At 39.5% G+C, this 15,637-nt stretch overlaps 1 protein-coding gene across 7 annotated transcripts in view; it reads left to right on the top strand.

The window, feature by feature from the left end:
- Nucleotides 1–15,637, top strand: part of TAX1BP1 (Tax1 binding protein 1) — a 34,630-nt gene that overhangs the window by 17,028 nt on the left and 1,965 nt on the right. For all 7 annotated transcript variants that reach the window (XM_035128869.2, XM_035128868.3, XM_035128870.3 and 4 more), the window contains 7 exons: nucleotides 33–260; nucleotides 1,822–1,968; nucleotides 5,725–5,850; nucleotides 7,294–7,365; nucleotides 11,217–11,397; nucleotides 11,671–11,819; nucleotides 15,060–15,145. In XM_035128869.2, the coding sequence (XP_034984760.1) occupies nucleotides 33–260; nucleotides 1,822–1,968; nucleotides 5,725–5,850; nucleotides 7,294–7,365; nucleotides 11,217–11,397; nucleotides 11,671–11,819; nucleotides 15,060–15,145 (989 nt within the window). The remainder of the gene's footprint in view (nucleotides 1–32; nucleotides 261–1,821; nucleotides 1,969–5,724; nucleotides 5,851–7,293; nucleotides 7,366–11,216; nucleotides 11,398–11,670; nucleotides 11,820–15,059; nucleotides 15,146–15,637) is intronic.

Below are 15,637 nucleotides of genomic sequence, written 5' to 3'. Positions count from 1 at the left end.
ATTAAAAATAAGTTTTCTACTTTTTATTCTAGGAAGAGGCAAGTATTTTGAAGGAACAGCTTCGGAAAGCTGAGGATCAGATTCAAGCTAGTAGGCAGGAAGCTTTGCTGATGTCAAAAGAGCTCAGTGATGCTGTAAATGTGCGCGATAAAACTATGGCAGATCTTCATAATGTGCGACTAGAAAATGAAAAGGTGAAGAAGCAACTTGCTGATGCTGTAGGTGAACTCAAGAAAATGGCACTGGTGAAAAATGAACAGGTAAGAAATTGGTTGCACTGCTGATTTTAATAATAAATTTTCTGTTACAGAAAATACTGAGCAAAATTATTTGGATAATTACAGATTATCATTCACTTTCAGTGAGGATTAGTACAGCGGTACCTCGGGTTACGAATTTAATTCATTCCAGAGGCCTGTTCTCAACTCGAAACCATTCTTAACCTAAGGCGCGCTTTCACTAATGGGGCCTCCTGCTGCCGCCGGCGCACAATTTCCATTCTCATCCTGGGGCAAAGTTCACAACCCAAGGTACTACTTCCGGGTTAGTGGAGTTTGTAACCCGAAGTGTTTATAACCCAAGGTGCCACTGTACTATACTAGTCTAGAACACAGTAATTGCACTGCAGTGAAGAGATCCAGTGAAATGTTAGCACAAGGAGTTGATCTTGTGTGAATGTCAGCAGGCAAGCTTAACTGTTACAAAATATGATAGCAAGTTGTCTAGGCAGTTGAAATATATCTTTCACATGATACCTCTTGGATTTGCCTGTTGTGCAAAAAGAGACTCATGCAGGCAGAATGGCTGCTCTAGCTGCGGGTTGCAGTTGAATAGCATCTCCTGCTTATGCTGACTCCTTGAAGCTTAGAGTGTTTCTTGCAATTTCTATTCAGATTCTTCAGTCTAGGAATGGCCAACATAGAGGCCAAATGTTGAATGAGGCCCCCAATATATTTTGGGTAGCCTGCAGCTTTCACGGTCAAATAAACAATTTTAATGTAAGTCTTCCATGTAGGCATGGGAGCAGAACATGCCCCCACCTTGGTATAGGTGGATACATTGCCTTTGACATTTATTTATTTTTAATTTGGAGACTTTGGAAAATTGCTGCTTACACTTGGCCCATCCTCCACTGGCCATTCCGGTAGGTGAGGAAGCACGGTCTTATCTCCAATCTTGGTGTTAAGCAACACAGTGCTAAGATAAGAGATAACAGATCTGTGCACCTGGTGTGATACAGTATCAGGTCATGAGCCAAATTCATTGATTTGGCAGGGTTAATTTGACCTGTACTGCAGTAGTTCTCCAAAAAGTTGCCAGAACATGGCATTTGAATAATATCCTAATGGTTAATGTTGATAGGCAGCCTTTTGAACCAACTGAGTTGGTCAGTCTTAAAACACGGTGCATCTCAGTTTTCATCTATTATGTGCTATGGAAGAGAGCCCATTGACTGCTAGGACACTATTTTGTTAAAGGATTGGCTTCTTTGTCCAGTAAATGTTCCCAGAATGACTCCTGTTGTAGCATTGTTGAAACTGAGGGAGTGTGTGCCCAGTTAATGCCTGGCTGGGAAACAGTTAATTGCTTCATACAACTTGCACTAAACTTTCCAGAGAAAAACAAGGCATATAAGTAAAGTAGTTACACTTATTCCACTTCAAAATACAGTTTCTTAAAAAGAAAAAATTGCCCATTTGATGCCAGCAGAAGTCATTTATTATTTATCACTTTAAAAAACCTATAGCACTAAGAGAAAGCAAATAACAGTTATTTTGAAGAATAAACACACTTTTATTAATGATCATTCTGTTGTTATAGGAAACCTCTAGCACTGTAGAGAAGGAACTACGCAGAGAAGTTGAAGACTTAAAGCTCCGCCTGCAGATGGCTGCTGATCATTACAAGGAAAAATTCAAAGAATGCCAGAAACTGCAAAAACAAGTCAATAAGCTTGTTGACCAAACAGTGAGTAGCATTTGTGAATATGTGATATTTACACACTCAATCTTTTTAAAATCAATTGACTACTGTGGGAGAAATAGATTTATTTTTTTTACAGAAAAACGTGTAACTTTTTTAAACAATCCACAATGGCTATTGTCTGAAAATCAGTTTAATGTACAATTCAATTCAAATTTTTTAAACGGTCACAGACCAATTCGACTCATGCAACGAGTCAGCAGAGCATAACATAGAAAGATACAGGGGACAATTTCAATGCAAATAAAACAACAACAACACTTTAAAGTTAAAAAACATAAATGAAATTAAGTGTTAGCATTCCCCTGTGAATTGCCATTGGGAAGCTCTTGTTTCCTACATTTAATAGCAGATACACAAAATTTAGCAACATTGGTCGTAATTTCGGGGTCCAAGGCTCTCAGACGTTGGGATTCTGGTTCGTTCTTAAGCTTTTGTATAGCTGGGGTAATAAAGGTCAAACGCAAATCCTCGTAGAAACTACAGTATAACAAAACATGTAAATTTGTTTCTACTTCCGATGAGCCGCATGGGCAAACACGTGTCTCATACGGTTTACCCTCATACCTGCCTTGCAACAGGGCAGAGGGGAGCACATTAAATCTGGCCATGGTTTAATGTAAGAAAGTTGATTGGAGAGAAAAAATATCAGCTCCCTATCCCTCATTGTTCAGGAGGGTTCCATGACATTCTGTTTATTTTAAAATGAGCAATTTCTGTGCTGCTGTTTAGAGCCATGAATGTTCTCAAAGAAGTTCACAGTAAAAAGTTGCTAAAGCTGTTTTATTGTTTTTCCTGTAACAACCCAATTACTGTATAATAAAGTATAACAACAACGACAACAATAACAACTTATTTATACCCCGCCCATCTGGCTGGGTTTCCCCAGCCACTCTGGGCGGATCCCAATAGAATATTAAAACCACAATAAATACATCAAACATTAAAAACTTCCCTAAACAGGGCTGCCTTCAGATGTTTTCTAAAAGTCACATACAGTGGTACTTCTACTTACAAATAACTCTACTTACGAATGTTTCTACTTACGAACGGAGCTCCATCCGCCATCTTGGATGCGGTTTAGATGGGATTTTTTCTACTTACGAATTTTTAGATAGGGTTGCTTCGACTTACGATTTTTTTCTCCCAATGCATTCCTATGGGATTCGACTTACAATTTTTTTCGACTTACGAATGTGCGTTCAGAACGCATTAAATTCGTAAGTAGAGGTACCACTGTAGTTGTTTATTTCCTTGACATCGGATGGGAGGGCGTTCCACAGGGTGGGCGCCACTACTGAGAAAGCCCTCTGCCTGTTTCCCTGTAACCTCAGTTCTCACAGGGAGGGAGCCGTGAGAAGGCCCTCGGAGCTGGACCTCAGTGTCCAGGCTGAACGATGGGGGTGGAGACGCTCCTTGAGGTATACTGGGTTGAGGCTGTTTAGGGCTTTAAAAGTCAGCACCAACACTTTGAATTGTGCTCGGAAACATTGAACAGGTGGCTGTGGCATGTGGCTGTGGCATGAATCAGGTACAAGAAACAGGCCCATCTAGTCCCAACTATTTTCCATAAAGGAGCTGCTCCAGGCCCTTGAAAATTTTGGTTGGTGTTTTTGCACCTTCTCCAGCTCTACATTATCTTTTTGGAGGTGCAGTGACTATAACTGTACCTAATATTCAATGTATGGTTGCACCATACTTTGTACAAGGGTATTATGGTACCAGCAGTTCCATACTCTGTTCCTTTCCTAATGATCCTTAACATGGAATTCAATTTTTCCCACAACTGCTGTATCTTTGGTTAGCATTTTCACTGTGCTGTTTACTACATCTCCACGATCTGACCAGTTACCAGCAGTTCAGACCATTCCATCTCATCTTCATCTGTGGTGTATCCTTCCACCCTGAAGTTCCTTAGGGCGGTCCTAGAGACTGACAGTGAGGGATGTGCAAAGAAAATGTTTGTTTCTGCTTTTGTTACACTGACCTATGTCACCATTTTTCTTTGCTACTAGAAGGAAAGCACAAATGACATCTATGTAGAATGCACCCTTGGTTGCATGATGAGAAATAAAAACTTTTTTGGATTACAGATAAGATTCATGATAGCAGCCCCTTGATAGATCTTTTGGGCGGCTCTTGAGGTGCAGTTAGGTGGTCTCCAACAGGGATGTCCAACCAGTAGATTGCAATCTACTGGTAGATCCCTGGCTGATCCTGGTAGATCATGGGATCCTTATCGTGTACAAAAAGCTACAGGGAAGAGGCTAAAAAACTCTCTGCAATCTCTCCCCCCCCCAAAAAGCTAAACAACTCTGGGCAATCCACCCACCCCACACACGCTCCTCCCCCCTCCAATGACAATGGGTAGATCAATGCCGGGGGGTTTTAATACTGGGGGTAGATCGCAATCTCTTGGGAGTTGGACATGCCTGGTCTACAAGACCCAAGAGATCTATTCCACCAGTCAGATGTGGTTCAATGCAGAGAGAGACTCCAGCTGTTAATGCGTTTGAATGCCCAGTCGTAGAAGCAGCAGAAGTAATCAGTGGCCTCTCTCTTCATTAAGTACATTTTGGGTTGCTACTAGATTGATGAAGAAGACACTGCCAAACTGTATTCTAAGTGGATGGATGGCAAGCAAGCAGAACCAGAGAGGGTGCCCCCCCCCGAGAGGTGATTTGGGCATGCCTTTCCTCATAGGCAAGAAAGGGAACTGAGCTTACAGTGAATTTCCATTCTGTGCAAAAGACAAGAAGTAGTCACTGCCACCATTATATCATTTCATTTATATTTTAAAGATTTATATTGGTCTCTTAAATTTTAAAAGTGGCACATAAATATTAATAAAAGAAAAATGTATTTAAGATAACATCAGAAGTCCTATCAAATAGCAGTGGGATCATGCAATAAAAAGCGCCAAGTAAAATGGCTTGTGCAAAAGTAACTTGTTGGTAGAACATACTGTCAATAAACGTAAAATACTTTGCAAGTACTTTTGAAAACTACAGGTGGCAGGCACCATCTTAAGAGGCACCCCCCCTTTCTCTCACATAGGAGGGAATGCTGCTTTTAAAGACGCTTGCTATGACTCATGCATGGATTATCTCAAAAAGGTGTCTTTAGCCAGCTGCTTTAATATGTAAATTAAAATACCTGTTGAATTAGGGGAAATAGAAAATTGATGAATAAGAAGGGCCTGAAATCATGAAGTGGGATGATGGATTCTCTTGAAATAGATGGGTTTCGTGATTATGTCTAAATATCTAGTACCCGTTGAGGAATTGTATGTATCAGTTCTTCTACCTGCAAAGGTAACATGTTCACATTTCTTCCCCACCCTGCCTTGCTTTACTAGTTCCTTAAAAGTTGGTTCATTAGCGGCTCTGCTGTGTATTGGAGTGTAAGGGGCATTCTCTTTGGCCTTCTGAATGTAAGGCGTTCTTGATAGTTGCAAAGCTTCATGGAGTGTATTTGTGATGCCTCCCCCCCAAATGAAACTACTTTCGTAGAGAGATAACAGCTATGCTTCAAAAGAACTGTGGAGAAAATACTAAATCACACAGAAGCATTTTCATTGCTTTGATTCTTTATCCAGGGCAGCAAATTAGGAGCCAATATGATTGGATAACAAATGAGGAAACCAGCTAGCAGCTTTTATTTAAAGAAGCTGCAATGCATGTGAAAGGGCCAATGAAATCTGCAGTGTTGTGAAATCTTGACTAATAATTTTATTTGCAGGACGAGAAATTGAAATGCAGTGTCTATGCTGATGAACTGGCTAAGTTGGAGCTAAAATGGAAGGAGCAAGTGAAAATTAGCGAGAGTGTGAAGCAGCAGCTGGCTGCAGTAGAAGACCAGTATTTAGTAAGTCTGACTCTTCCTTTAACAATGGTACCTTAACATTTAAAGACATACAATAATAAACAGAGATTAGATGCTGATCATAAGGTTTTTAAAATAAACGCATTATACAGAGCCGTTAATAAAAAAATAATTCACTTTATGGAAAGCTTTGTCGCCTCGGATTTCTGTTGCGCATTATTTCTCCTGGAAATATTTTTTGCTGAATATGCTAGCTTTTTCTTACCTGTACAGTATTGTCCTCTGGAATAGAGGTTGATTGTATATAGTAGTATATGTGATTGTACTGTTAGCAGCTACCGTTTTCAGCATTATACCACAAAGCCTGAAAATTCTACTCGCAAATCAACACGGTTCTTTCTAGCAGTAGAAAAATTGACCCGGAGAATGAAAATGTGTAGTTCTTACATGGTGCACAAGTTGGGTTAGTTTCTACTTTTGGTGATTAATAGTACATAAGCATATGCAAGGTGCCTTTATTGCCAAGAACTGAATCTTGCCCCCACACCTAAGGTCAAAGAGTCAGATGGCACCTCCATTTTGAAGAAGGGGGAAGAAATGAAGAATCACTGCCTAAATTGAGACACTGCCCCAAATGTGTCTGATAGAGTTGAACACTAACTAAAGTACTCTAAGATGGGGGTTACACCCCTCCTCACCAGGATTGAGTCAGCAAGTGAAAGGAGGTTCAATCTACTCACCTATTCCTCAGCCACAGAAACGTATTAACAGCATTACTGCTCTGCTCTCTTAACCCATATTCCTCCTCTCCAGAGACAGATTTCTTTCTGCAACAAACACATGATAGATGTGCATACCACATTCCCATGGCAATATCCAGCAATATCTCCTACTCACTGTTATTCCCTGTCTTCTGCTGTACACCCCCATTCCTGAAATAAATGGATGAGGAGATAGGTTTGTCAGGTCCTGCCTCCCATGCAAGAACTGCAAGCTGCTTCTTGTCCAAAGGGCTGCTGTGTAATTTTGTGTGTGACGTAGATTGGTTGAAAACAGCAGGAGAGGGATTGTGAGAATCCAGCTCATTTACAGTAATTGGAAGAGAGAGCTCTTTCCCACTCTTCAGTCTCTTAAAAGGTTGCTACTTTTTCACCTTAAGGGCCTGACAAGATTTTAGAAACTGATAGGTGACAGCAGAATTATAAAAAAGTAGAGAAGTTCATGAAAACCCAGCTGAACAGACTGATTTAGTAGATGGAGGAATTGATACCACAATCTGTTGGCCAAATGAAGGACTTTGAGTCTGCATTACTGCTGATCAAAACTTTCTTGACAACTGTAATAGCGATGTAAATGATTATTTGTAATAATGTTATGGAACATCGGACTGCAATCTTTAATCAGAAGAAATTCTCATTGTAAGTATAAATGAGGAACTGCTGTGCATTGCCTAACATGGTTTGTTTGAACTTCTGTATTAAATAGGTGCAGCTGGCCGAAAAGGACAGACAGATAAAGGAGCTGACATCCCATTTGGGAATCCTCAGTAGAGAAAAGGTACTCATTATAAGTTGGTGAGCTGCTTCCATTGGAGATTGTTTGGAGCTGTTGCTGTGCAAATGAAGCTGCTTCACCAGGAACTGTTAGCAAAAACGTGCTATGGGGAATTTTGAATTGGAGTTTATAAAAGTGTTTATATACCACTCTTCACAAAATATCAGGGCGGTATAGCAACATGAAAACAAAAAATGTATAAAAAGATATATTAAAATGATTGGTTACTCAGGAAAAACAACTGCATGAATTTTTCAAGAGATGTCTGAAGGTCAAAAACAAGTATGCCTTCTGAATCTCTGCTGGAAGAGTGTTCCGCAGCATAAGACCAGCAGCACTAAATGCCTGACTTCTGGTTTAAGCCAGTTGGGCCTCTGTAACATTAACAGTGCTGCTTTAGATGATCACAGTGACCGAACCTGAACATAGGGCTCAACTCCTTAAGGACCCATGTTGTTCTGGTCTTTGTACATAAGCAAAAATTTGATGTGAAAATATGGTCATTTCACTTTTAAATGTTGACCATCTGAAGACACTTTGCTTGGCAACCTGTGAGAAGACAGGGCAGTCGTTGGCAGAATTCACATGCCATAGCCAGCATATGGCTGGACTGAAATGTCCCACCCCTGTTCACCAGACCGTTCGTAGATGGCAAATTGTGGTGGTGGGGGGAGAAGAGGTTACCAATTTTCAGGGGTGGAGAAAACTTACTGTGGCATGATTGGAGCTTTTAAAAAAGCTTTGTAAAAATGCTACTTGTAGCATCACCATGTCCATTTTTTAAAAAAACAGGAATTTTACAAAATGCCTCTCTTATCCCAGAATGCTATGGCTCTCTGCAGAATGATGGTGTGCCAGGGGGTGGGAGCGTTCCACGGAGGGCTGATAACGTTCTGCTGCCACCACTCATGACATTTTGCAAAGTGTTTCTCTTTAAGGAAAAGGTCTGCCCTGCCACACACAAAAAAAAGAAAAGAAAAAAGAAAAGAAGAGGGAGAGGGGAAAGACTTGCCATTAATTACCATGGCCAGCCCTTAAGTGCTCCTTTTGCCCATCTCAAATGTACCCCTTGAAAATTGCAGGTTTTATTTGGTGTGTGTGTGTGTAAGATCAAGAGAGTAGCTTCAGTGAAGGTTTTTCCCAGCCAATAATTTTTAGAAAAGGCCATATTTTGTCAGAATTAGTAATTGGTTGCAAACTACACTATGTGAAACAAGGAAGAAATGAATTCAGATACAGCTGAAAGAAAGTTAAGAATGCATAAAGCATTGAAATAGCTGAGATGAGAATAGTTCTCTGGATTGTTTTCTATACTGTAATGTGAGAAACCAAATGTGCTGCCTAACGATCTTCTACATTTTTATAAGGGTTTCAGAGGCTGGTCACAATCCGCTAATAACTTCTGCCTCCTCATACTATCTAGTAGGCTGCCCCTGACATTCATGGGACAGTTGGGAGCAGCCGCCATGTTAATATGAGGAGCTGCAGTCGGAGCAGAAAATCCAGACAGCCCCAGTACATATATAGGTAGAAATTTTTGGTTTTTTAGATTGTGTTCTTCTGATCCTAGATGGATTTATCTGTTGCCCAAGTTTGAGCAGTTCTTTATGCACTGTTTAGTGTTTAACAAGTGGTGACAGTTCCATATTAATTTCAACATTGATAAAGATTAAAAATAAAATGTAGCTCAAATTAATTCTAAAAGGAACTAAAGAGTAATAATACCCATATGTTGACTAGATTTAGGGATTACAGAAAAATCAAAGGCTAAGTATTATGTATAAATAGGGACTAAGTAATTTTATAGGTTTGAGGATAGCAGAAATAAATGTGTTTAGCATTTCCTCTTGGGTAAAGTTTGTAAACAAATGCATAATGGAATATAAATTGGGAAGCCATAGAATGCTTTTAACAATCTAGTCTTTTCTGGAAATGCATAGATATTTGAACAAAAGCATTTAAGTACAATCACCATTGTTGGAACTGTGTGTTTAAAATGATTCTTTTCTGCTTAGCTTTATCAAAACACCATTTTTATTTAGGTTTGTTAAAACTTAAAAGAATTGTTGTACTGCATACTTCTATAAAGATGATATCTTTGTAATGTTCAAATACCCTTTTGTTATGATAAACAATAACACACAGCTAGGAACTATCAAGCTTAAAATCTGTGGATCTAAGAAATGTTCAGGCAGTCCTTGTTTGATTTCTTAAACTTTTCCAGTTACTTTAATCTTATATGGAACTTCTTAAGTTTTGACTTGGGAAATAAAGCAGCTGTGCTGAATGCCTCTTATGTATTTTAATTGTTTGTTACATTCAGCTAGGTTTCAAGGTATTAACTTAAAACAAAATAATTTGGCTCTGGGGAGGCTCCCAAATAGTAGCTATCTGATTTGTGGTCGAGTTGTTTTAGTCACTAGAACCAATAACAAGGAGATAGAGTTCTGTAATGCTTTAAGTGTTGGCAACTTTCCAGAGCAAAACAAAGCAAATTGAGCTTACAGGCCTTGTAGTGGAATTGAAGATGTTCAGGCACCAGGATATCACAAAACGAGATAAACATTCATGTGGCATTGGGTCTTTCATTTTATGATTATTTGGTGCCTACTTAGAACCAGTAAATCTTTTAGATAAGGACGGCTTTCTAAACAAATGAAAAGGACAGAAAACCTTGTCTGTGCAGGATCCTGTTTGCCATTTCCATTCATAAAATAGCTGTTTCACTTTTGAGAAGATGTTGATAAAGAAAGCAGACGTTGCAGCTTGCTTTTCACCCACAGGAATGTTTTTCTTTGGTTGAAAAAAGATCAGGAAAGCTTCTCCATGCTCCAGTGTTTCATGCCAATATGTGTAGGAAGTGTAAGCTCTGGCCCTAGCTGACTAGTTCAGTAGCTAATATAAATACAGCTATAGAACCAGTAACCAAGCCCATAATGTCTGTCATTGACAGTCCTCTCTCTTCTGATGTTCCCAGGAATGTTGCATGGAAGGGATGAAGGACATATATATTCAAGCTGCACACCTTGTTACCGACTTTTGAGAAGATTTTCTTGGGTTAAAAAGTAGTATTTTTTTGGGCTATTTGGCATATATATGTGTCAATACTGTGGTACATTTTCCTCCTCATACGTTCATGCTAATGACTAATGTCAGTCCTCTACTGCCTTCAATGGTCTTTTCCTGAAATTGTTCCATCACCTAGAGTTGCGCGAGTAAGCATTTAGACTCAAATGTCCACAAATCCTGCAGTGTATTTTGTTCACTTCAAGTACACATTTGTGACAGCTGCTGCTAAGCCATTCAAGTAAATGGGAGGTCATGTATCAAGCCCAATTGTTTTGCACACCACAGTGGAGTGTTCATGCAACGGTATTCTTAGCAGTCCATGTATGTGCTTTACACAAAGAGATTTCCAAGAATAATCGTAACTGGTGTTTATTTAGCTCAGATTTTTTTTGTAATTGAAACGGAGCATTAATTTGTCCATGTTAATGATTGCCACTCAAGTGGCAAACGTTTACAAAATCTGTTTAAAGTCATCTTCTGCATAACATGAAACTAATGGCAGTTTATTTAAGAAATATGAAAAAGGTCACGGGAAGGGCCATAGCCCAGTGTTGGTTCAATCTACAGGTAGGGATGGGGAAAATAACCTGTATGAAACTGCAGAGCTACAGTCATTCAGTATAGATAACTATCTGGACCTAGTGGTCAAAGGCAGCTTCAGGTAAGCCTGAAGATTTTCTTAAGGCCTCTGTACAAAAACTGGGCAGTTTTTAGGCCATCTTTTATTGCAGACTTTAAATGGGTTATTTTTGCCTGTACATTAATTTTTTTCCACTTCTCTTTAGAGCCCTGGAAGGAGACCAGAAAATCAAACTGACAGAATTACCGAAGGACACATTTCTCAGCATGCAGTATATTTTCTCAATGCTCCTCTTACTTCAGGGGATGATGGACAGGTTCCTGCTGTGCCAACTCGGTTACCAGTACTGCAGTATGGAAACCCTTATACAGCTCAGGAAACAAGAGGTTTGGAAACTATTCTCACCGGCTTTTGTTTTCACTGGAGAATTCCAAATGGAAATGAAGTCAGTAAGCTAACTTTAGCCAATAGTCTTTAAAGGTAACAGTCAACATATATTGTGTTACGAGGAAGAGGTTGTTTTTTAAAGAGAATTCATTCACCTACACTCTGTCCAAGTTGTCTGTTTTACTTATTAAACTCTTGAGAAATTATTTTTGAGTATTTTAAAGAACTCTTTGCTATGCCACTTGAAGTTCATTGCCTGATTGTGATTGCAGATGGAGCAGATGGTGCATTTTACCCTGATGAGATCCAAAGGCCACCTGTAAGAGCACCCTCTTGGGAACTTGAAGACAATGTAGTGTGCAGCCAACCAGCCCGCAACCTCAGCCGGCCTGATGGTTTAGAAGATCCTGAGGATAGTAATGTAAGTGAGAAAGAAAGTAACTTCTTGCCCTTCTTGAGTTTGGAGGTGCAAGCTTTCCCTTCACAATCTTACTAAGAAAAATTCTTCTCTGGAGGAGATGCTTCTTTCTGATTAACCAAATGACAGATTTTGGTCACAGCTAGTTCCTTCTAGTCACTGATCCATCTAAATGTCTGCATACACACCCCTGCCTGTTCATACACTTCTGTTCATAGACCTCGGCTGCTGCTCTCTGCACCACGGTTGCTATTACTAATTATTATCCATGGGCTATGCTCACTTGTCAAAACACACATTGGCACATAGTTACTTATCCAGCTAGCGGTAGCTGTAACATTGGAAGGGGTTTCAGTGGAAATTCAGGTTGAAAATGGGAAGAAAAGTAGTAGATGTAAAGTTAAATCCCAATAGGGATGTTTTTGAAACAACAATACTTGGAAGCTAATATTTCCAAACATTTAAATAGATGTTATATTACGACTACTACACGCTTATAAATCACCTACATTTTTCTAAGTGCTGTACATAATTAAAATACAGCATTTTGTACCTGCAGACTGACAAGCTGATGGACACAGTAGAAAAGGAAAAGGGAATGGGGAAGGAAGAGGCAAACAAGTATTTGAGTAGCTGCACTTTCACTGGCTGATGTATGGAGACACTTTGGTCTCCCTCTTGCCATTGGGTACTTCCTGGAAAGTGCAGGAAGTATTGCCTGCCTGTGGCTGTAGGTCATCTGGCAGAATGCTTCCTTTCTGGTCTGCATTTCCTGGTACATTAACAAAAAACAATTGGTATTTCCAAATACTGGAAGTCTCGTCAATAATGTAAAAGTTACTTTCTTTATGGAATTCCTGCTTCAAACTGTGGTTATAGCCCCTTGCTCATGTAATATGTAATAAATGTAAAACATTATAACATGAGATACAATAAACTATGGAAAACAATGCTATTAACGGCACGGCACAGTTTTTTGCTCCCTTTAAGAAACACTTGAATAAGAAACATTTCTTTACAAAGTCCTATGCTCTTTGCAAGCATAGCGGTATCACGACCTACTTCTCATTTAGTCTAGTTTGCCACATTTAATTGCTATTAACCTTTGCAGAAACTGATCCGTGTTCAGACAGGCATGATTTTAGCCCTGGTGCTCAGTACCTATAATGGAGAAAAATGTATCTCTTCCTCCTGCCTTTTGCCCCCTGAGTCCATTACTGTGAATAATTAAGAAAACTGTCAGAACTTTTGCGGCCTATTTAAGGTCTTGGATGTGAGCTTAGTGCTCTTCCTTACCTTTACTTCACATTTTGCATATTTAATATGATCGTTCTTGGCACAGACATTACAGATGACAAGCCCTTCTCCTCTTTAGTCATCCACTGCAGTTTAATTAGCAGAGTGTTCTTTCTAATCTATGTGCTTTGCCCTCTCGCAAACCCAAGAGGAACAGAGCTAAAGTCTTGTGCTCATTTGCTGACACAGCTTAGATTTGGTAATGAGGTAGAAGGATCCTAATAGGCTCAAATGGGAACCAACTTTGGGCAAGTGTGTGCCTGTTCACAGAAGATTTTTCTTGTCTTACATCAAACAGAAGTTTTAACATCTTATCACCCTACTTTTCCTGCTTGTCAAATGAAGATCACTTAATTGTTCCCGGCAAGGATGTTCAAACAGAAGAAATAGGATGCTAACTACCTTGCACTTGCTAACTACCTACAAATGCTTGGCAGGCACCTATAGAACGGAGCAGATTAATATCAAAATACCCCTTCAGAAGTAAGCAAACTAAGCAGTTTGTGGCAGGAAATTTATCTTATTAGATGCAGAACATCTAGCATAATGAGCCATCAAGAGATCAGATAAACTGCCTGGTTGCTTCCTTTTTATTTAAGTGGAAGCACCAGTGGAATGTGCAGTTTTGTATTCCCTTCTGTATGCTGGTGCTGACATCTATTCCTAAATCAAAATCTGCTTATGTATGTGCTGTGTGCTTGAACCTAGGCAGTTAATCCTAGTCCTACTGTATCTGCTGCAATGGGGTAGCAGGTATGCACGGAATCCTCTATCACATGTAAGACATAACATTGTTGGGGATATGCACATACATAAAATGCCTGCAATCACTTCACTTTTTTATTAGTGCAAAGAACCTGTTAATCAGATGTATGGCCTGTGATTGTATGCTCAAATCCCCCTGTCAGTGTCTTCTGAATAGTGGCTTAAGTGCATGCACCAAATTGCCAATATTGAGTTTATGTGAATGATAGAAGTATATCTAGAATAGCATTCTGTGGACTATCTCTAAAAGTATATCTGGGATAGTATACTTTGCTAATTTGTTAGCTGCTGCCAAAACATTTTTATATGGGTAATAAACACCTGTAACAGGTTGGAGCAAACAGGAAAAATATTGATGAGCCGTTATATCTTATTAGTTGATCTGAAAAAAAAATCTTGTTAGTTACATCACAAATGTTTCCAAATGTCTAGACACTCACGTAGTTGGTTTTGCAAAACAGGCAAAAATAAAGAAAACGCCTCAAATCCTCTTTCAAATGTGGTATTGCTGGAGACTTATATATTCATGTTGATTTGCTGAATTTTGAAATTACTTGAGCACAGAAATTACTTGAGCATTTTATAGAGTTCTTAAAAGCTTTCTCTACTAGAAGCTCTAGGGCATGCCTTGGTCTTACTAGTGCCAACTGCAGCTGTTTATGTGCTGTTGGTGCTCGTGAAACAAGAGCACAACTGACAGTGATTATGAGAGAAGCCAGCCAAATAGAATAATTCAGTAGTAGTTGGGCCTGCCTGCAAAGTGACATATGTGACTTGTTTGCTAGGCTGCAGTGGCACATCTGGCCCACTAAAAAAACTTAGCCATTGGGAAGAAGTAATCTTGTGGCACCAAATCAATGACTTCTTCCCACCTCTTGTATTTCTTGCAGATAAATATTTTATCATTTGAATTTAGCATTGTATGAAATGAAATTTTGGCTTAATATGGTTCCCTGCGTCTTTATTTCAAAGAGGGTTTGCTTTGTACCTAGGCTCCAGCTATTCTTATTGGGGTGAAGAATAAGAATGAAGAATTTTTTGTCAGTTGGTGGAGAGAAATACATTGGCACTATATATATATGTGTGGTGGTGGTGGTGGTGGTATTTAGATCTTTAGAGACTTGTGAATGTTACAAACCTTTTGACCATAATATGATAAAAAGCCAACCATTCTACTTTCAGGATGATGAGGCAAGCGCACCTTCTGCTCCGGAGCCACCAAACCTTGGCTTACATGAACGTGGAACTGGCTTTTGTTTTGATTCCAGGTAAGGTCGTTTCTTGTAGGTGAAAGTGGTGTCAGGCATATAGTAGCTGGAGCCATCATTTAAATTTTACGCTTTCCTGCAACATTCCACTGTCATACTTTGTGAAATGGCACATTGACAGAAATGAAAGATTCCATTAGGATGGGCCAAACCTCATGCCATGGCCTAAACACTTCTCTGGATCACAACCTTTTAACTTGAAAATGTGAAGTGTGCATTGACCCAATCCTGCATTGTGATTGCTGAGAAGAATATGTTACACGAGTGTCAAAGAATCCCTTTGAGCACTATTTGCTACATGATTAGTTACACAACTCCTTCGCCCTTTACAAAATGGTTCTCGAACTTAATCCATTCCGGAAGTCTGTTGGACTTCCAAAAACATTCAAAAACCAAGGTGCAGCTTCTGATTGGCTGCAGGAGCTTCCTGCACTCAATCGGAAGCCGCATCAGATGTTTGGCTTCCTAAAAACGTTTGCAAACCTGAACACT

This window comes from Zootoca vivipara, chromosome 11 (genome assembly GCF_965207765.1).
Source record: "Zootoca vivipara chromosome 11, rZooViv2.hap1.1, whole genome shotgun sequence".
NCBI classification, from domain to species: Eukaryota; Metazoa; Chordata; class Lepidosauria; order Squamata; family Lacertidae; genus Zootoca; species Zootoca vivipara.
This window is presented reverse-complemented; position numbering and strand designations above follow the sequence as displayed.